Source organism: Asterias rubens, chromosome 9 (genome assembly GCF_902459465.1).
Source record: "Asterias rubens chromosome 9, eAstRub1.3, whole genome shotgun sequence".
Classification (NCBI taxonomy): domain Eukaryota; kingdom Metazoa; phylum Echinodermata; class Asteroidea; order Forcipulatida; family Asteriidae; genus Asterias; species Asterias rubens.
In genome coordinates, this window is record NC_047070.1 from 14,892,487 (window position 1) to 14,913,307 (window position 20,821).

The following is a 20,821-nucleotide window of genomic DNA, read 5'->3' on the forward strand; positions in this document are numbered from 1 at the left end:
TCAATTTTGTTGTTGAGATTTCTACATGCCTCATTGAATAGTTTGTACAAGTAATGATGAAATTCACTAATAAATATAAATACAAAATGTCTAAAAGAATACATGGAATTGCTGCAACTGGAATAACTATAATGATCAAACGGAAAAGGTAAAGCATTGCATTATCAATAATTTTTGAGTTAAGCAAATTATATTAAAAAACACACAAGGACAAAATTAAACCAATGGGAGACTTTGGAACGCTAGGGGGCAGCAGACTTACCAGTTAAATTTCCATTGTTTATGTAGTTCTGAGCATGCGCACATTACCAAGAACAATGGATTTTACCTGGTAAGTCTGCTGCCACCAAGCGTCCCAAAAGTCTCACATTACTGTGAATAACATGAAACTACTTAAAACATTTTAGAAAAAAAGAGACCCTGACACACAAAGCAATGCAGCCCAAGAAATTTCAAGAAAAAACCTACGCTTTACAGCTAAAAATTTGTGTATAAGCTTTGTCGGGTTTGTGGTTCAACATGTTCACACATAGGTCTATAGAGCACTGTTTTTAACAACATGTGAGCATATTACAAATATTGAACCATCCCCAACATATAAACATGTCTTGATAAAAAATGATATGCTTATGAACTAGCTGCTCTATTTACACAGAAAAAACATGTAAACAACGAAAAAGTGCTTTTTTGTTTTTCCGAAATATCTCTAAGCACCATGGAACCATTCCGGCTACCTTAACCAAATTAAATTCATCTCTATATACAAATCATTATGATGTTTTTAGTACTAATATCGCGCTGTGCATGAAGTACGAAAAGTTGTCAAGAATAACCAAGCTATTTAAAAAAGATATTTTGTAATAATGAATTTTTGCATTAAACTGTTTGTTTTAATCCTGCTTTATAATCATTTGTTCTTTCTTAAACCTATGCAATGCAAAAGCCATTTCAACAGCCCCCAAGTGCCTGCCGGTACAACACTTGATAATATAATTTGAAGTTTACTAGTGAAAATCTCAAAGGAGACCACAAACTCTCTCAAACAAAAAATGCAAGAGAAATTTTTATACAAATATAAACTAGAGTCCAAAACAAAATTCATTAAGTTTATACTAATTTGGCATGACCTAAATTTCAGTAAAACCCAAACCTTGAAAATTCAGTATTTCTGTTCTGGGGAGTAGCCGATATATATTTTTTAAAACTGGATCTATGCAACTATTTCTTCTTGTTAATATCTTTTTTAAAGTCCAAACAGCACACCTTTGCAGAATCTGTAAAAAGTTTTACACTTCCAAAATAGCTTAATAACAAGAGCCACACATTCTCATCTCTAAGATGGCAAGTTTGTCTCTTTCCAGAAAATTCGATTTCACAAAGATCTAAAATTGATCAAAACTGCAAATCAATCGTAGTTGCTTAGTAAAGTGTGATGTCACAATTCAAATCACTATGGTGATACTGAAAATTTGTGTTGCGATGAATTTTATTGCTTTGTGAAATCGGCCCCTGAGCCTAAATCTGCGCAGCTCTTTTAAAGGCACCGGACACCTTTGGTTATTGTCAAAGACCAGTAAATATGTTTTCATGTGGTGTATCCCAACATGTGCATACAATTAAAAAATCTGTGAAAATTTTGACTCAATGGGTCATCGAAGTTTACAAGAAAATAATGAAAAAGAAATCACCCTTGTTGCACAAATTTGGTGTACTTTCAACACTTTTAATATTTTAGTGAGAAGTTACATCTTTCTCAAGAACTACATTACTTCAGAGAGAGCCGCTTCTCACATTGTTTTATACTATAAACAGCTCTCCATTGCTCGTTACCAAGTGAGTTTTTATGCTAACATTTATTTTGAGCAATTACCAATAGTATCCAGTGCCTTTAAGCAGCTCTATTGAATTGGGCCTACAGGGAACTGCTGGATCTGACCGATACCTTAGTCCTTCTCCTTGAAGATGCTGAGTTCCTGTACGGGGTTGACATGCAACTTCTTGGCGCCCTTGCGAATCTTGACTTGGGTCTCCTCGGGGACCTCTCGGCGTACAAGGGGCTTCTTCTCTGGCGGCTTCATCTTCCATGACACAACGGGGGACTGGAGAAATACAAAAATTAACAAAATTAAGCTTGTACATGTTCTAATTGAATGACACTAGTAGTCTTTCTTAAAGGCTAATTGACAGCAGAACAAAAACAAACAAACAAACAAACAAGTATATCAGAGTGACAGAAGCAGTCGATTGGTGAAGAAGTGAAAGTAGAGAAGCAGAATACAGCAAGAAGAAGCAAGGGATGAACAAAGAAATGGGAGATGGGGGTGTAGGGGAAGGGGTTGGTTTAACAACAGGAGGATGGAAACACAAAGGACAAAACTAAAAGAAAAACATAAAAACAGAAAGACAAAATAATATGGGTAAAATTTAATTAAAATTAGTATTGAATAAAATACTAATTTTAGTTTGCTATTATGTAATAGTACAAGCTACATCTTCTAATAGAAATATGTGAACAGCTTTGCCACTGTTGACTGATTTTTAAATATTAAAAGTAAAATTTAAACAAAAGTTAACTTTGGAAATGTGCTTCAAATATCAGACTCGAAAGTACTCAGACATGAAGAAAAAAAAGGGATAACTCTCAACCGGATGGATCTTTGGCTAGAATATGAAGCATCAAAGAGTTGAAGGCAATCCCCAAAGATACCACCTAAGAATGGTGACATAATGGGAGGGCTTGTTCAGTAACTGTTTCACTAAAAATCTTATCAGAGTATGCCATTTTGTTTTCTCTTTCTACATCAAAACAAAATTTCCTCTAAATTTATTTTGTATTCAGCATTCAATATGCAAATATCGTCCTATTCTGCTACGGCTACAAAACAAACGAACGTAAACAAACGAAATCTCAACCTGCATATTTCTGCATTGCTTTAAAAAAAATAATAATAATCCTGATTTCATATTGATGCAGAAAAACCACCTACCACAAGTTCACCAAACTCTTGAAGCATACCCTGTAACTTCTAGTAATAGTTACAAATAAACACACGGTCAACAAACAAATTGATATTTTTTTCAAAAAGTAGAAAAGGAATTTTCTGTGTTAAAGTGGAACGTTGCCTTCGGACTGGGCACTTTTGATTTTAACAAGATTTTGTTTTAAAAGTAAATATGGTTAGAAAGATATTTGGAAAGTAGAATATAATAATTCACAAAAAATAAATATCCCCTGACATTGAATGTTTCTTTTAATTGAGCTGTGTACAAATCGTACCTGCAGGAAGTCCAGGCTTGGTGGCTCTTTTGTAAACATGTAATGTCACAGGTCACATTGCCTACACTGGCAACACAAAATAAACTGCACCGAACTAGGTATGACGTTTTTGCATTGACACAACAAACTTTTTAAAACAGTGACTTACATTGACATTATCAGGACCCTTTACTAGTCTAGAGTATTTAGTTGAAGCCACGTAGGATGCCTTGACAGTCAACACCACAGCGGCCATCAGATTCTTAGCGGCTTGAATCAGGGACGTGGCACTGTCCAACTACAGAGAGAATAATAGTAACAATAATAGGCAATCATTAGACATCCAAGCACCTTACAGTATTTCTACCCAGGTTTATCTGGCCTTATGCATTCCTGTAACCATCTCAATAGCAGCTAACTGGGCATACAATCATTCACATCAACAATCTGTAGCCCTCGTAGGTACCTATTTACTCATCGGGTTTAAGGATTCCTGAAAGCATCTCATCTCAACTCTGCGACTATGCGGCATCAAATTACTCAAGAATATCACACTGCATTTCTTTCACTGCACTACTTCAATTACACACAGTTTCCAACCCTATAGTCAGTTCTTTTTTAGCCTGCACCCACAAGTACTGCTGGCTGCTTTGCCATTGCCTGGCTGCTGAGGGACTAGTGAAATGACAAGCGAACTGGTTCCGCTGGCTAGTAACTGATTAACTGATTAAAAGTAAAGGTAAAACCCTGGAGGGACGAAAGCCGTACCATTGTGTGTATTTTTCTCCCTGTGGAAATCCTTTACACACCTGCCCTCAACGTGAAAACGATTCTACAACACACTGTTTCTTTATTTGGGAATCAATTCCTTTGGATTTGAGTTCGATTGTATTATCTCAAATGGGTATTGATTCCTATCGGACTTCTATTTCTATAACATCTACTACTGTAGTATGGTCCTAACTTTTAGTGCATTCATTGTGTAAAATACAACCTCCAATTTGATGCACAACCATGTCAAACGAACGCAGATCCACCTTTCAACCAAGAATTACACTCTTTATTGTTGCTTTTCTTGTAATGTTCCATACTTATTGTTAAACATAAGGTGAATCTTCAAACTAGCTGGTTCTAGCCGCCCTTACCCCAGATAGCACCAGTTCTCCGCTGATGTTCTGTATTTCTGCTTTGACCTTGCTGGTGATGTTCAGCTGATGGCAGTACAAGGCAATACGCTGGAGGTATGCGATCAGATCATTCTTGGAGGAAGAGTCTGGGCACTAGAATTCAAACAGGACAAACAAACATCAACAACAAGAATGTGATTTGAGGCACCAGACTGTCAAAATAAAATACATGGATAAAATCTCGGCCCAATTTTATTAAGCTGTTTAGCAGAAAGTACTGGTATGCTAATTGAGATAATCAGAGCAAAAATATTTCCTAGGGATTCTGCAAGTTTCATCCACCTTACAATGCATTTCTTACCAAATCAGCAATACACCTGGCCAACTTGTCCAGTTTGGAACCAGCTTCGGCGATCTTCTTCGCAGCATTGATGACATGCATGGTCGTCTTCAGGGGGCCGCGACCACTGCAAGAAAACAAAAAAAACATGGGTTTTAATTACTCCTTGCAAGGAATTTGGGATGACTGATAGTGACAGTCTTAAACAGCGCTTAACAACTTTATGTTGAATGACCTCTCTACTAGCACATTCTTTTGACAGATTAACAGCATTTTATGTCAGGAACAACTTCAGATTTTTGCCCATGACCTATGGGGTGTGTTTTCGCGGCTGTAACCAATAACTATTTTGATCAATGGCCAGTGGCCAATGGCAAGTTCAACAGAAACAGTTATTGGTACACTATTATTGGTACTTATACACTACAGAGGCCCAGAGCACACAACAAAAGGCAGGGAATCACTGTGTAAAGAGATTTAACTACTTGAATGTTGGATATGAATTCTGTACAAATCATCATACCGTGTAAAGTCTGTCATCTCCATCATAATCATGCACATCTGTTTAGCCAGGATGATGATATCGTTTCCGGTGTCGTCCCACTTGGCCATCTCCATGTCTAGTTTCTCCTTCTCAATCCGGAACAGCTCCACCTCCTGGTGAATCTTCTCTTTCTCTACGTCCGGTAGATCTCTCATCATCGCCTAAGATTAAAAAAAAAAAAATGAAATAAAAACTGACCAGCCGTCGATTTCACGAAACTCATCCTAACTTAGGATTTATCCTAGGACTTAGGACGAGTTCAGTTTCGTATCCAAATACGTTAGGACACATTGAACCCATCCTAACCCGAGAAAGGATTAATCCTAGCGTGTCGTGAAATCGGCTGCAGGGGTCAATTTCACAAAGATAGGCCTAACATAGGACTACTCCTAGGACTCTTAAGAATATTAAATACTTTAGGCTAGTCCCAAGTTACGACGAGTGAAGCCCGGATTATATTCATGCGAATGCGAATGCAATACAAATTTTGAAGTCACAGCCCTGATTTAGCAACAAATGTTTGGCAGGAGTTGAGCACATTTTAACTGATGCGATCTATTTGTTGCGAACTTGTAATAACAAAATCTGTATCGCATTCGCATTCGAAGGAAGTATGAGCCGGGCTTGACTCGTCCTAACTCGAGATAAGACTCTTAGTTCTTTGTGAAATCCACTCCTGTTTCCTCTAGCAACACCTGTCTGACAGAACTCCAATGGGCTGTATTCATAAAACATAGCAATTGCTTTTTCTAGGCTTTTGCTTACATCTTTATACATACATCTGTATAAAGATGTAAGCAAAAGACTAGAAAAAGCCATTGCTATTTTTTATGAATATGGCGGCCCAATATTCCTACTCATTTTATTTCTGACATGAGCTTACAGGGACATTGCGGCACTTTGGAACCACAGGGATATTGTTCGTCTGCAGAGGCAGAAACTTTGGAAAAGGCGTCCCCAAGCAACTCAGACCCATGCATGATTCAAACTTAGTGATCACCTGGGGCCAATTTCATAGAGCTGCTTAAGCAAAAAATTTGCTTAAGCACGAAAAAAGATTGCTTATTTTACACATGTTACTGGCTGAAATTTCATGCCAAATACACTGCTTGTGACTGGTATTTAGCTGTTGTTTACTTAGCATACCAATTGAGTGGAGTCTTGGCCGGTAATCTGATTTTACTAAGCAAGGATTTGTTTGCTTAAGCAAAATGTTGTGCTTAAGCAGCTCTATGAAATTGGGCCCTGGTCCTCAAATAAGAGTAAAAACAGCGGCGGGGTCTCACTTTTAGTTTGCACAGTGCAGAACCTCCGAGCAACCATATCCGCCTTTTTTGGAGTCAATTCCTTTGGGCACCTTTTTACTCCCAAATTGACTCTCAAAAAGGCGGACAGCATGGGCATGTGCAAGGTATTTTTTACTGTGTAAAGTATTCACGAATGTTTGTAAAAGGATTTCTTCACCCACCCTTGAGGTGATTCCTTCGGCCACATCTTCATCTTCGGTCATTTCAGTCTTGTAGCTTGCTGTTGAGGAATACATAAAAGAAAGATAGATATTACAGCATCTTGGAATCAAGCAGTCTTGAATATTTTCATTCCAGTGACAAGGTGGTCAACACAATTAAGGCAGTGGACACAATTGGTTATTACTCAAAATAATTATTAGCATAAAAACCTTACTTGGTAACGAGTAATGGGGAGCTGTTGATAGTTTAAAACATTGTGAGAAACGGCTCCCTCTGAAGTTATGCAGTTTTCAAAAAAGAAGTAATTTTCCTCAGATTTTGAGGTCTCGAAATCAAGCATCTGAAAGTACATAACTATGTGTGACAAGGGCGTTTTATCTTCTGTTATTATCTCGCAACTGCGAAGACCAGTTGAGTTCAAAATTTCACCGTTTTTGTTGTGTGTGCATATGTTGAGATACACCAATTGAAAAGACTGGTTTTTGACAATTACCAAAGGTGTCCAGTGTCTTTAATACCTTTGAATGAAGTTATGAAGGGACCCCAAGGCAATGACTGGGGGCACAGGGGGCGATCGTCCCCCTTGGAACTACAAAGTGAAAAAGAATACTTACATCTGCTCTTGACGTCATATTCTTCTTCTTCATACTCTGTATCCGTCTCCATATCCTCCAGAGACTGCAGAAAAGAAAACCAAAATGTTAGACATCAGTAAAGTATCTTACGGTAGGGTCATAGAATGGTATCTTCTCTCAAAGGTAATGATCGTAAAAACTTTCTTGGTGGGAAGCACTTACAGCTGTTGTAAACTATTTTGAGAAAGGATTCTCTTCATCTTCAAAGTAATATGGTTTTAAATATTTCTCATCCACGTTCATCCAAAACATCTCAACCTAAGAAATAATTCATGCTTTGATTCTTTCCACTCCATTTTAAAGTGGTTGCATGATAGCAACCTTCTTTTATTTTACCATCATTGGAAAAATCAATTATTTCTCTTTCCAATTGTAAGCTTGAGTATGGAGGGTGAAGATAAACAAAAACTGCAGTTTTTTAACAAATGGCTTTCTGAGCTCAGGCTCAAGTGTTTTTTATGTGTATCGTCTTGGGTGACTTAAGTCGCTGTTGGGGCTTGAAGGGTTAACCGGAAGTCATAAGTTCCGTTTAACCGTTTATGAAAATAATCGTAGATGTACAACCCACCACACCCCACTTCTTCTGTCAAATTGTTTAAAGGGAAGGTACACGTTTGGTAATTACTCGAAACAAACATTAACTTAAAAACTGACTTGGTAACAAGCATTTGAGAGCTGTTGATAGTATAAAACATTGTGAGAAACGGCTCCATCTGAAGTAGAATAGATTTTGAAATAGATGTAATTTCACACTAAAATAATAAAAGACTTCTAGCTAGAAGTCTTTTATTCTTATGTGAAAGCACATAAATTCGTTGAAAAAGGGTGTTTTTTCTTTCATCGTTTTCTCCCAACTCACATGACCAATTGAGCTCAAATTTTCACAGGTTTGTTATTTTATGCATATGTTGAGATATACCAAGTGAGAACACTGGTATGTGACAAAGACCAATAGTGTACATTCCCTTTAAAGAGAACCTTACCCTGTTCATGAGCACAGCTCTCCTGACGTCTCGTACTCCGTCATAAACCATCCGAGATGCATCAATGAATTCATTCTCGTCCATGTCTTGTGGATTGTTGGAGTTCAGGGAAGATACAGCTTTCTCAACCTTCTCGGTAAAGTGCGGCATAACTGTGTGCATAAACAAAAGGATGTAGAGCCTGAATATAGGATAATCTTTTGTGAGGGGTCTAACAAAACCGTGAACAAATAATAATAGTGGCTTCTTATATAGCGCTCAAATCCATCAGTCAGAGACACTTATAGCATTTCTCACATCAGTATTTTTCCTGCAAGGTATGTAAAGCTACTTTTTGAAGTATTAGACCTATTCCTTTACATAGCACCATGTAATTGTTTACAATTCCTTTACATAGCAACATGTAATGGTTTACAAGGTGTGATGGTGCAATATGCAGCCAATCAAACCAGGAATACTGGGCAACCCCCTTCTGTTTTCGCTAAGTGCACTGGGTTCTTATACATGCATTACAGAACATTCGTATAACTGTAAGCAGTTTAGGGTGACAATAGAAAAAATAATTAATTTGAAATTTATAGCATCAAAATAGACACACACGTACTAAGCGTACTAACAATCAGTACTTAATTGTTTTTAACTAGCGCGCCCAGAGCAGCAGCTTTTGGTTAGCCAATCAGCGTTGATTTTCAGTGCTCCCCTCCCAGGGGCTAATGGCGAGAGGTAGGGTACGGCGCGCCAACCCATGCTATCGAGGCTTGCCCATTCTCCGATCTGTAATGCTTACCTTGGTCTTGCAGCACCAGTACAGCTTCCTTGACCTTGTCAGTGTAGACTCCTGGCTCGTAGTTCTGCATCTCGGCATCGACAACTCCACAGATGCGTGCCGCTCTGCCGCGGATAGCGCCTCCGGTACGGTCCAAGGTCTCCACGTCAGCCATCTGCAGAGCCATGACCGCTTTGTTGACATCCTCCAAAATGTGACCCTCTGAGTGAAAAAATAAATATTGCACAAATTAGAATAAAAGGCTAAATTTTGGTTAGTCTGACCTTCCAAATATCATCCACTGTGGTTTTGAATGATAGATAAACTATGCTAGCCTGCAATATCATATAATGTGATGAATGCACCCACATAAACACAGTGCACTATCAACCCTCTTACTGTCTGACCATTCAATTCTGGTATTGAATGAGAGATAGACTATGTCAGCCTGCAATATGATATCATAATTTGAATAAATCTACATAGTACACAGTCGACCCTCCTACTGTCTGACCATTTAATACCATCCCAATGGTTAGAATGAAAGATATACTATGCCAGCCAGCAATGAGACATCGTTCAGTCTGACCATTCAATATCAATCACTGTGGTTTTGTTTGGTTTATAAAGTACAATATCAGTCTGCAATATTATATCAGATGGTGAATGCATTTATACAGTACACAGTCAACCCTCCTACTTTTTGACCATTCCATATCATCCACTGTGGTTCTAAAAGATAGATGTAACAAGGCCAGTCTGTAATTAACAAACCGTGCTGTTGATCAATTTTGAATGGTCGGCCAACTTACTGACAGATGTAGAGCTCAAGTATCTTTTCATAATTAAGCTAGGGTTCGGTTTCACAAAGCACCAAAATTCATCTGAAGACGAGTTCTCAGTATCACTTTAGTAGTGATTTGTGTTGTGACATCACACTTTTTCTTTTTAAATTGTTGTTGTTGATTTTGGCATCATTTAAATGTCGCCTGATAGATCAATCTTAACTTGTTGTGAAAAACAACTCAAAGATTTCCTGTCAAAGGATTTTCTTTTACCTGACACAGCCAAGAAGTCATCAATAGTTGTGATATCATCCACAGCTTCAGTCAATAGCTTCACTTGGTTCTCCCACTGGTCCTTAAACACGTCCATGTTCTCAAGAGCGACTTGACTCCTGGGGCGGGCTGCCAAGGTTCGCGCAGCGTTGATCACCTGACGGGTTAGAACAATACAGATGTAATACAGTTAGATCAATAGACCCATCCGTTAAGCTCTGCCCCATCGAGTATTGACCAATCACAACCCATTGCACAAGCAAAAGTCCGACACTATAAAGTCTGACATGCGTCCGTGTATGCTTGGCCTGCGTGGCAGAGTTGTGCAGAATGGCATTGGAAAGGCTCACGTGTTCTTGCTCACACACACGTCCTGGGCAGAGCCTTATGGATCGGTGTATTGATCAGTGAGAACAATAACAAAAACTCCAGTTTGTGTCATAACTTCACTATAAATTCAAGATTTATAAAAGTAACTGTTGGACAATATCAAAATCAGATAAAAATAAGACGTTGCAAACTTCATAAAAATATGATTGGTTGTGTCTTTCCATTGGGTTGTGTACCAATCGAGCCTGCAGGAAGTCCATGATTTGTGGCTCTTTTGTAAACATGTAATGTCACAGGTCACATAGACGGATTGCACATGAAGCCATTGACCACCATCTTTGATGGCTAGAGATCTCACCTGAGGACAAAGTGTTTCAATCTGTCCAACTGCCATGCGGACCATCTTCACTCCTTCCTCATTGCTGGACATAGAGCAAGCCAAATGAGCCACCTAATAAAACAAAAGCATCAACAACATTATAACAGCTAGAAAGAAAAACGTATTATTTCTGTCTATGTCAAAATGGGAATCAAGCTAGTTTGACTGGGACTTTTTGTAAAAAAATTAAACAGTACATAGGTACAGCCCTCTTTGATTCAGGGTCGCCTCACGAGTCAGTTTTATTGCAAGTTTAGTTAACAAAGTGTTACAAAACTTTTCAATGAGGTCTCGGTCTCAGTTTAGATTAGTAAAGTCTCTGTCTCGGAGTGTAAAATCTTGGTCTCGCTCTTGGTCTCGGAAGATGAGGTCACAGTCTTGGACTTTGAGGTCTAGAGTCCAACACTGTAAAGAGGGCCTCAGTAAGTAATATTTATTTTCTTACCTCGACCAGTTTCTGGGCGTGCTCTCTAAAGACACCAGCGTAGTGTTCCGTTTCTCTCTCATTTCCACTCTTGGCTGCTTCGATGAGGACCAGAAGTGGCATGTTTGTCTCCAAGAAGGTATCTGAGACATGGTCACCAACAGCCTTCCTCAACTATTGGAACAATGACAATGTGCAGTGGTAAACTTAACATTATTTCTATGCTGATGACTATAGCCCGGTCTTTACTTCTATACAAATTTTGACGTCACATGGCTGTTTTCACAGTGATTATTTCGCAGGAGTTCAGCACATTTCAAATGATACAAAGTATTTGTTGCGAATTTGTGGCGTCAAATTTGTTTCGCATTCACATCCGCAGGAATTATAGACCGGGCTTTATGGGGCTTGTAGCAATCAGTCCATGACAACCGGTGGATAAGTATCCTCCAGGACAAGGTTTGTTACTCGTTGTTAAATCATCTTGTTTGAAATTGGGTGTTGGAGAAACCTAAAGCCATTATACACTTTCGGAACAGAAACAAAAATAAAAGTTCACAGGTTTACATATAACTTACAGGGTTTACAGAAGGTAATGGTGAAAGGCTTCTCTTGAAACATTATTCCATGAAATCCTTTACTTAAAACAAAATCAATTCTCGTCGAGAATTACGGATTTATGTTAAATACATGTCATGACACGGCGAAACGTGCGGAAACAATGGTGGGTTTTCCCTGTTATTTTTTCCCGACTCCGATGACCGATTGAGCCTAAGTTTTCCCAGGTTTGTTTATTTTATATATCAGTTGTGATACACTAAGTGTGGGCCTTTGGACAATACTGTTTACCGAAAGTGTCCAATGGCTTGAAGGAGAAGTTCACATTGCCTGATACTGCATTTGTTAACAAACCACAGAGACTAAAATTCCTATCTACTGGAAAACAAGCAGCGGGTCTCTACATGGGTTATTATAATCAAATCCTCTACACATCTTGGGGTACATCACATGAGTAGCTAACTTCGCCGCTTACTTCACCGCCATATTTATCCGCTAGCTACACTAATTAATCTACCTGTCTGCGGAGATCTCGGGTCTTGTGGCACATGCGGTCAATGGCTTGATCCAGGGGGTCGCTGCGGTCCTTACGGCCAGCCTAAAAGTAAAACAACACAAGCATTAACAATGACCGTTAAGAACATCTGTCATACATGACACTGCTGACATCAACATCGAACAAACAAGAGGAAAACAGGTGAAGACTGTTGTAAATAATGCTATACAACAAAGCAGTCGGTATATAATACATTAATAGAAATACAAGTGATCTAAAAAAGAATTGTGCATTAATATCATAGGCCTTTATGAGGGGTTGAGATTTGAAAATGAAAACCCAAGTAAAGGCGTTTACATCGAACAGAGAACAAACTCATATGAAAGAAAACGGTGCAGCTTTATAATGACGTTTGCAAATTAACAAACTGAGCTGTGAAAAAGTCACTGGAGTGCCACGGCAGCACAGGGCTGTATACCCCCCAGGGAGCTGAGAAATATTAAAGGAATGTAATTGGCCCAATGACCAGGGCACTATATGTTAAGTGCATTGAGACGTTATTGTAAATATGCACTATGCAAATAAGAACTAGTTATTATTTATATTATTATTATTAATTTCAAGATCTGATGGGTCACTATGAATTCACAACAACTTACACAATTCATGTACTCAGTGAGTAAGTCTTGAAGTGCCTGTCTGACGGCATTACACTCGGCAACAATCCTCTCTCGTCTGTTGTCACGAGTACATGAGGAATCGGCCATCAGGGCCGCTCCACTGATGATGCTCTCTAGTTGCTCCTCAAGAGACGGGCGGGTTCGGATCTCGTTGTAATCTGTAGGGCTCATCTTGATCTTACGCTGGAGGAAAAGCAATGAAATAATAAGAATAATAGTGGCTTCTTATATAATACTAATACTAATTAAGCTTGGGCGATATCGATTTATTTTATTCACGATATATCGCCGACAATATATCGCGATATTCGATATAATCGCGATTAATTAAATTTGACATCACCAGTCTTCAAACTCCAAGTGAAAGTTGTAGAAGAGATAGTCATAGCATAAGAGAGGTGTTCTAATGACCTATTCTTCTGGTTTTACTCCAAACCTATGGGGTGCAAGATGTCTCAGCAAGGAAATACATCGTGATATTGCGATATTTAATCGCTATTTAATCGATATCGCGACATATCGCGATATACCGCGATATATCGATATTTCTATTAAAACCAAATCGATCCGATATCGAAATTGTTTCCAAATAATTATCGCGATATTTGATAATATCGTGATATCGCCCAAGCTTAATACTAATAATAGTACTAATAATAATCGTATTTATAATGCGCCTTTTGCCAAATGATACAAAGCGCCAGGTATTATTACGGCAAGGAGTGGGACGAAGTTTGAGATATAAGACCTAGTCCTTAGCACCATGGTTTACAAGGTGTTGTGGCGCAATATGCTGCCAATCCAGCCGGGAACACCAGGGGCGAACCCCTTCTCTTTTCGATAAGTGCACTGGGTTCTTTTACATGCATTTACACAACACATGGGACCAACGGCTTCACGTACCATCCGAAGGACGAAGCAATGGTTACTTGCTTAAGGACGCAAGTGTCCCGGCTGGGGATTCATACCCACACTCTTCTGATCAGAAACACCAGAGTTTGAATTTGGTGCTCATATCCATCACTCAGTGATGTTCAAGGCCCTTCAACATTCAGTATTTTCCTGCAAAGTATGTGGGACCATGTTTGATGTATGCGACTAGCATGAGACTTACTCCTTTTAATAGCACCAAATAATTGTTTACAAGGTGCTGTGGTGTCAAAAAACCTTTAAAGACCAAAACCATATCTGAAGAAACAAAACAGCTGTTTTTTCACCAGCCTGACTTAAAAATCTGAAATTTCACGTCCCTGATTTAAAAGTGAGGGGGTCAGGTGCAGAAGTACAGCTTTGTAACAACTGGCTTTTGTGCTCAGGCGTGAGTGTTTTTTTTTGTGTGTTATCTTGGGCAACTTAAGTCGCCAGTGAGGCTGAAAAGGTTAATACAGCCACAAAGTAGATCCAGGCAAAGAATTTTTTGAAAGGGGGCAAGGCCATTTCCATTTAGCAAAGGGCACTTCTTTTGCAAAATCTATTGGAAGTCTATGGGAAACTTTTAAAGGGGGCAGAGGCCAAGATCAGGGCAACGGAGGCCATGGCCTTTGTTGCCTCCAGGTAATTCAAGGCCTGTAGTTCAGACACTTACATCAAGGTCGTCCAACGCAGCGATGAGCTCCCCGGTACCACCTAGATCAGCCTCAGGAACATCATCCAAGTGGGCTTGAGATACATTAGAGATGGTGTTCATAGCGCCCTCAAGCTGCTTGACGACAAAGTCACGATTCTCCCTTGCAGCTGGGACGTCTGGATGGCGAAGATAGGCCTGTCAGAGAAAAAATTGAAGTGTCACAGAGGATCTAAAAAACCGTTTATGAAAAAAGCTTTAACAATTTTTAAAAAATCAAGTCGACTTGAGAAGACGCATATCAACCGCAAAAAAACTTAGGGAAACGCCTTGCTTACATGAGTGTCTTTGTGTTTTTAAGTTTTCAAAAATAAAAGGGAAACTAGGCCCAATTTCATGGCTTTGCTTAGCACTGAATTCTGCACTTACGATCAACATTCCCCGCTCATGAGGCAAGTGCCAGACTCCTGTGTAAGCATGAATGTGATTGTAAGTGGGAATGCTTAGTAACGCACACAAGCAAAAATCCCTTGATAACCTGTGAAATATGTTGGATGCAAGCCCTGAATTCATGTTGATCAGAAACACCAGAGTTTGAGTCTGGTGACCTTACTCGCTCGGCCACGACACTGTACATTATCAAACAAATTTTATATCATCTGACAAAAAATCAAATGGCAGAGAAAGCAAAACTTTACTTGAGAAGCTGTCAGCAGCATGGTGCTGTGTTTCTTCAGGTCAGCTCTGGCTGCAGCCATCTCGTCACGCTGACGAGGATCTTTCAGGTCATTCTGACGTCTTGCGAGGAGCTTGTTGAACTCCACCATGTCTTTGCCGAATGTCTTGAAGCTTGATGCCAGATCTTGCTGGTTGTTGGACCTCATTATCTTGGCAAGATCTCCTTCCACCTTTAACAAATTATAAAGTCCACGTATTAATCAGTTGTACTGGAAATATATGTTAAGTTAAAATTGTGGTGCATGAGTGGAGGCATTCAGAATAAACAAGCTCATGATGACTGTTTCTTTTAAAGGGTCCGTATGTTTGGTTATGACTCTGTTTGGTAATGGCAACAAAAACTTACTTGGTAAAACGTACAGTATTTGATATTATAATGCATTTTGAGAAAAATTCCACTTTGAAATATTGTCGTTATGGAAAACGAGATAACTTTTGCTGTTAATCAAGTGGTCACATTAATGTCTCAATCTAGTCAATTTGTAAAATATTTGAGGATTAATACCATGTTTTTATAAGATAAATGACAGTAACATTCTGAACTTACAACTTGAAGAGACTTGAGCAGCAGGTGAACGTCCACCATATCGGCCATGATAAGCAGCCGGGTGACGGCCGACAGAAGGTTACGGGCAGCCCGGGTCATGGACCCACGCTTCATGGACGAGCAAGGATCGTCAGCAAACTCTGATGAAGCCTTGTGCATTGTATCACCTGAGATGGTAGGAAAACAGTGATGTGAGACGTGCAGGGCCTTCTTGTGGTTAAAACAAGATGCACAGGATGACCATTATCGCAACGTCACAGCACAATTTTTGTCAACGGAGGTTGGAAAACTATGGACTTTTACATAATTGTACATGCACATACAATCCTTAGGAAAAAGCAATTATGGTACAGCATCTTGCTTAAAGACATGAGTGCCATGGCAAGGAATCAAAGCCACACTGCTGATCAGAAACAACTGTCCTTGAATCGGCCTTGGGTCATCTGGGCCCAATTTCATGGCTCTGCTAACCGTAAGCAAAGAATCATTGCTTGCGGACGCAGGGAATCCTGCGTTTATGTCAAGCGTATTTCACAGGGTTAGCTTTGAATTTTAACTTGGGCCCGTGCTACTTTACATTACTACATGTAGGCATTCTTATCTTACACAGCAACATGTAGTACATAAATTCTGTGCTTGCCCTGCAAGCAGAGAATGGTGATGGTAAGTGAAGAATTATGGCGGTAAGAAGAGCCATTAAAGCCGTTATACACTTTCGGAGCAGAAAAATAAATAAAAGTCCACAGATTTACAAATAACTTACAGGGTTTACAAAAGACTTCTCTTGAAATATTATTCCATGAAATGCTTTACTTTTTGAGAAAACATTAAAACGAGTATCAATTCTCAACAACGAGAATTACGGATTTATAGTAAAACATGTTATGACACGGCGAAACGTGCGGAAACAAGTGTGGGTTTTCCCGTTATTTTCTCCCGACTCTGATGACCTATTGAGCCTAAATTTTCACAGGTTTGTTATTTTATATGAATAAGTTGTGATACACGAAGTGTGGGCCTTGGACAGTATATTACCGAAAGAGTCCAATGGCTTTAAATTGCGCCCATTGGGCTAACCAACACTAGCTACCAACCACAACAACGGAAGACGGGCAAAGATTACACTACACAAACCTTTCTCCCTGACGTCAGCCACCGTTTCCAGCATCTGTTTACGAATCTCTGGAATCTCATTGGCAATCTCTTCACCCTTCTTGATGAATGCCTCGGTAGCCTTGGCAACAGCTGCGACGAGAACGTGGGCTTTCTTGGAGTGGCCCTTCTTTCTATTAGATGGTTGGGTTTTCACAAGGGTGGTGACCTAAATGTAAAAATAAATCAAAACAAAATCAACATTGAGTAACTTTATGCAATACGGGGCAATTATTTTAGCAGCTTGAACATCGCTCTCAGAGGGGCACAACAAATTTCCTTCTGTAGCTTGTATATGTAAGGGGCAACTCTATGACGAAACTTTTATTTTTGTACAGGAACCTTTCACATGGCAAAAGGGCCCACAATTATTTTTGTTTTGTTTACATTTATTATTCTGAATGGGCCACTAACTAATATTAATAAGCAAGTTGTTAATAAGTATCTGAAGTCTTGATCAACAAACAAATGTTGATATTAAGTTAGCCCAATATGAATCTTCCTCTGTGCTGTACACATAATGTGAAAGTGAAAGGCTGCCAAGCCTAATATTAAAGGGAAAACCACGCAATTTTAAGGCATATTTGTGGGGATCATTATATTCTACCTTTAAAACATCTTTCTTACCATGTATTTCAAACCATGCATTTCATAACAAACGGTTTCAAACCCTTTTCATAGACCAACTCCCTGATCCAAGGCAATGTGTCCCTTTAAGTATACTTACCTGCATAACCAGTGGTTCAAGAGTCTTCTCCACCGAGTAGGTACGGATCTCAAGATTCTTGGGGTCCCATTTGAACACCAGACTGCCCATTGGGCTGCCCTTAGTTGTCATCTTCACGTCTTAGCTTTGTGTTTCGATCCAAATGTTTATTCTGGAAATGAAATCATTACTATTAGCACAGTCCAAGAACACTTGGTCCACAGGCATACTGTAATCCTAGAAAGTTGGGGTGTCGTGGCAGAGCGGTTAAGAGCGTCAGATTCAAGCTCTTGTGTTTGATCAGCAGAATGTATGTTTGAATCCTGGTCGCGAAACTTGTGTCTGAGGTCTCGAAATCTAATTCGTACAAAATTACTTCTTTCTCGAAAACTACGTCACCAAGTAAGGTCTTATGCTAATAAATATTTGAGTAATTACCAATTGTGTCCGCTGCCTTTAAGGCCCAGTGACCAGGCGAAACGCTTTGGGACGCCCTTCGGGCATGAAAAGCACTAAATAAAAACTAACTATTATTGTTATTGAAACACCTGTGTGGCCAATTCCATAGCGCTGCTAAACAGTAAGCAAATTTTTGTGCTTACTGTGTCAGAAAAATTCAAATTTGTGAACTGATGTGCTCATTTTCCAACAGTTTAAGTCCTGCAGCATCAGAGTCCAGCATTCTCCAGAAGACGATCAGAGCATACTGATCGAAACGTCGAGTTAATCCAACGGTTCTTTTCAGAACCACCCCAACTCATTTAGAGATAGTCATAACATGGTGTTACCGCAAACTCTTCTATATCTTATTTTCAAATCCTACTTAGTTTTTAAACTCCTCATGTCAAAGGATGACTACCTTCATTCCAAACTTGTTCTACTTTCAACCGGTGTTTGTTGAATATACAAGTGTTACGACTATTCAAAACTATCTGCCTTCGAAAGCAAAGCTTCTTTAAAGAAACTAGCACATTTCCAAACAAGGAAATATTTTCACACATGATACCAACCTTTGAACAAAGCAACTTTCAGTTCTTGTCAATATGAATGATTGCACAATTGTTTTCCTTTTTTTTAGCAGGAAAAGGTTAAAATGTAAAACATTTGAGTGAATTTGCCCTTTTTCATTGGGCTAGCTAGTGAAAAGAAATACAATATATAGAAACTTAAGGCAGTGGACACTATTGGTACATACTCAAAATAATTTTTAGCATAAAACCTTCCTTGGTAACGAGTAATGGAGAAAGGTTCGTAGTAAAACACATTATGAGAAACGACTCCCTCTGAAATGAAGTAGTTTTTGAGAAAGACGTATTTTTCCACGAATTTGATTTTGGGACCTCAGATTTAGAATTTGAGGTCTCAAAATCAACCATCTGAACGCACACAACTTCGTGTGACAAGGGTGTTTTTTTCTTTCATTACTGTTTTGCAAGTTTGATGACCAATTGAGCTCAAATTTTCACAGGTTTGCTATTTTATGCATATGTTGAGATAACCAACTGTGAAGGCTAGTCTTTGACAATTACCAATAGTGTCCACTGCCTTTAACTTGGGTACCTGTTGACTTGGGTACGAGTTGACCCGTTTCGTGTTAAGTCTGTACATAGGCTACTTCTAGTTTCTACTTGTTTTGTATTCATTCGATTTCACTCAAAAATATGATATCCATTTCTTCCAGTTCCTGTAGGCTGTATTGTAAGAACGAGCGAAAAAGTAGTGGCAGGATTAGTATATGAACTGGAAACTATCCACTTGTTTATTCTTCAGCACATCATGATTGACCGTGTTGATCACTTCGTACACCCAAATCCCTTGTTGTAAGTTGCATTCATGTTTTAACAAATTAAATTTAATTTTAAAATAATATTCTGTAGGCCTATCTAAATTTTAATTCTAACTTAATTTACTCATGAAGTAGAATTCTAATTCTACCTTCATGATTTACTTAACTTCAAATGAATCATTGAAATTGAATGGATGAATGAATGAACCAATTCAATTCATTCAATCATATTCATTGTCATGATGATGTCTGACTCTTGGTCTTGGATTGGAGACTTGGGATTGGGTCAATTAAAAATGAGTGAAAAAGTGGGGTAGTGACACAGGCAGGATAAAGAAATCTTTACGAGGCATTATACACCCTGTCAGCAGCAATGATCATCTCCAAACGAAATAACAATAAAAAGCTCTTCCATGTACGTTAGACCATCAATGAAATAATCCTAACCCAGTCCAGTGTCGCACAATTACAACAGTCAGTGCAGTGCAGTGTCAAACACGTCCGTAAATTGGGCAGCCAGCTTGGTTTTGAAACGTCCAATTGTTTTTTTTTTTATTTTACGCTTTAGTTCTATTCCAATCTATCAACACAATGACCATCTACAGTCGACCAAATGAACAACTTAAATGAACACTTTTGTAAATGTACTTAAGTATTAATGACAAAAACCAACCTGTTTATAGTGTTTCCAATAGATATTCCACTGAACTCTCCATCCAAACTTCAACGTTTATTTTTAGTTGTGTGAGTTGAAGTTCGTATCTCTCTTGCTATAACTTCCGGGCTATTACAATTATTATACTTACACCCTTGCATCTGCATTATTATGTTTTGTATCAAAACAAAATTGCGTTTAAATTAAGATTTTTCTACACTTAGATATTGGATGTATTTTTTTAAGGGTAGAATGTGGTTTTTAACATAATACTCTTAGATAATTTTAATAGTTTGACAATAAAGCTTTGCAATAGTGCGGAAAATCAGAGGGAGTAACAGTAGTAAATGAAATAAAGTCTAACTGACATTCCAATCTAACCACGCCAAACAACTATGTATGAGTCACGTGACAGTGACTAATTCCTAAAAAATTAAACATACCGTCTCAGGACATGTACGTCTGGCCTTGAATAACAAATGCCCTGACCTTGGCCCCGGTGCCCTTCTTTACCAAGATTCCAATTAAAGTGCCATTTGCACAATTGAAAAATGACTAAGCTTGCCCTCTCCATGGAGGAATAAATTTATTCCTCCATGCCCTCTCAAAGTGGTCTAATGAGGCGTGG

At 38.8% G+C, this 20,821-nt stretch overlaps 1 protein-coding gene across 2 annotated transcripts; it reads right to left on the minus strand.

Moving 5' to 3' along the window:
* Positions 1–1,828: 1,828 nt before the first annotated feature.
* Positions 1,829–20,298, minus strand: LOC117294788 (catenin alpha-2-like). 2 transcript variants are annotated; one of them, XM_033777310.1, is made up of 21 exons: positions 20,212–20,298; positions 17,774–17,924; positions 17,029–17,215; positions 15,895–16,061; positions 15,308–15,517; positions 14,631–14,807; positions 13,025–13,228; positions 12,387–12,467; positions 11,333–11,485; positions 10,867–10,959; positions 10,179–10,335; positions 9,142–9,342; positions 8,355–8,506; positions 7,351–7,414; positions 6,736–6,794; positions 5,247–5,428; positions 4,745–4,850; positions 4,402–4,536; positions 3,426–3,554; positions 2,988–3,026; positions 1,829–2,099 (listed from the first exon to the last, which is right to left on the minus strand). In XM_033777310.1, exons 2-21 carry the CDS (start codon positions 17,882–17,884, stop codon positions 1,944–1,946), a joined length of 2,763 nt encoding a protein of 920 aa, XP_033633201.1. In that variant the 5' UTR covers positions 17,885–17,924; positions 20,212–20,298; the 3' UTR covers positions 1,829–1,943. The 2 variants fall into 2 exon arrangements, with proteins under 2 accessions (XP_033633201.1, XP_033633202.1); XM_033777311.1 differs by lacking the exon at positions 2,988–3,026.
* Between the last annotated feature and the right edge of the window lie 523 nt (positions 20,299–20,821).

What these genes read in the sequence shown, in the direction of transcription:
- LOC117294788 (XM_033777310.1), bottom strand. Translation starts at nt 17,884, where the DNA reads ATGACAACTAAGGGCAGCCCAATGGGCAGTCTGGTGTTCAAATGGGAC. An exon ending in TGCTCAAGTCTCTTCAAGTT is followed by an intron (nt 15,518 to 15,894) that starts GTAAGTTCAGAA and finishes AATTTGTTAAAG; the next exon opens with GTGGAAGGAGATCTTGCCAA. An exon ending in CCGAAGGAATCACCTCAAGG is followed by an intron (nt 5,429 to 6,735) that starts GTGGGTGAAGAA and finishes TTTTAATCTTAG; the next exon opens with GCGATGATGAGAGATCTACC.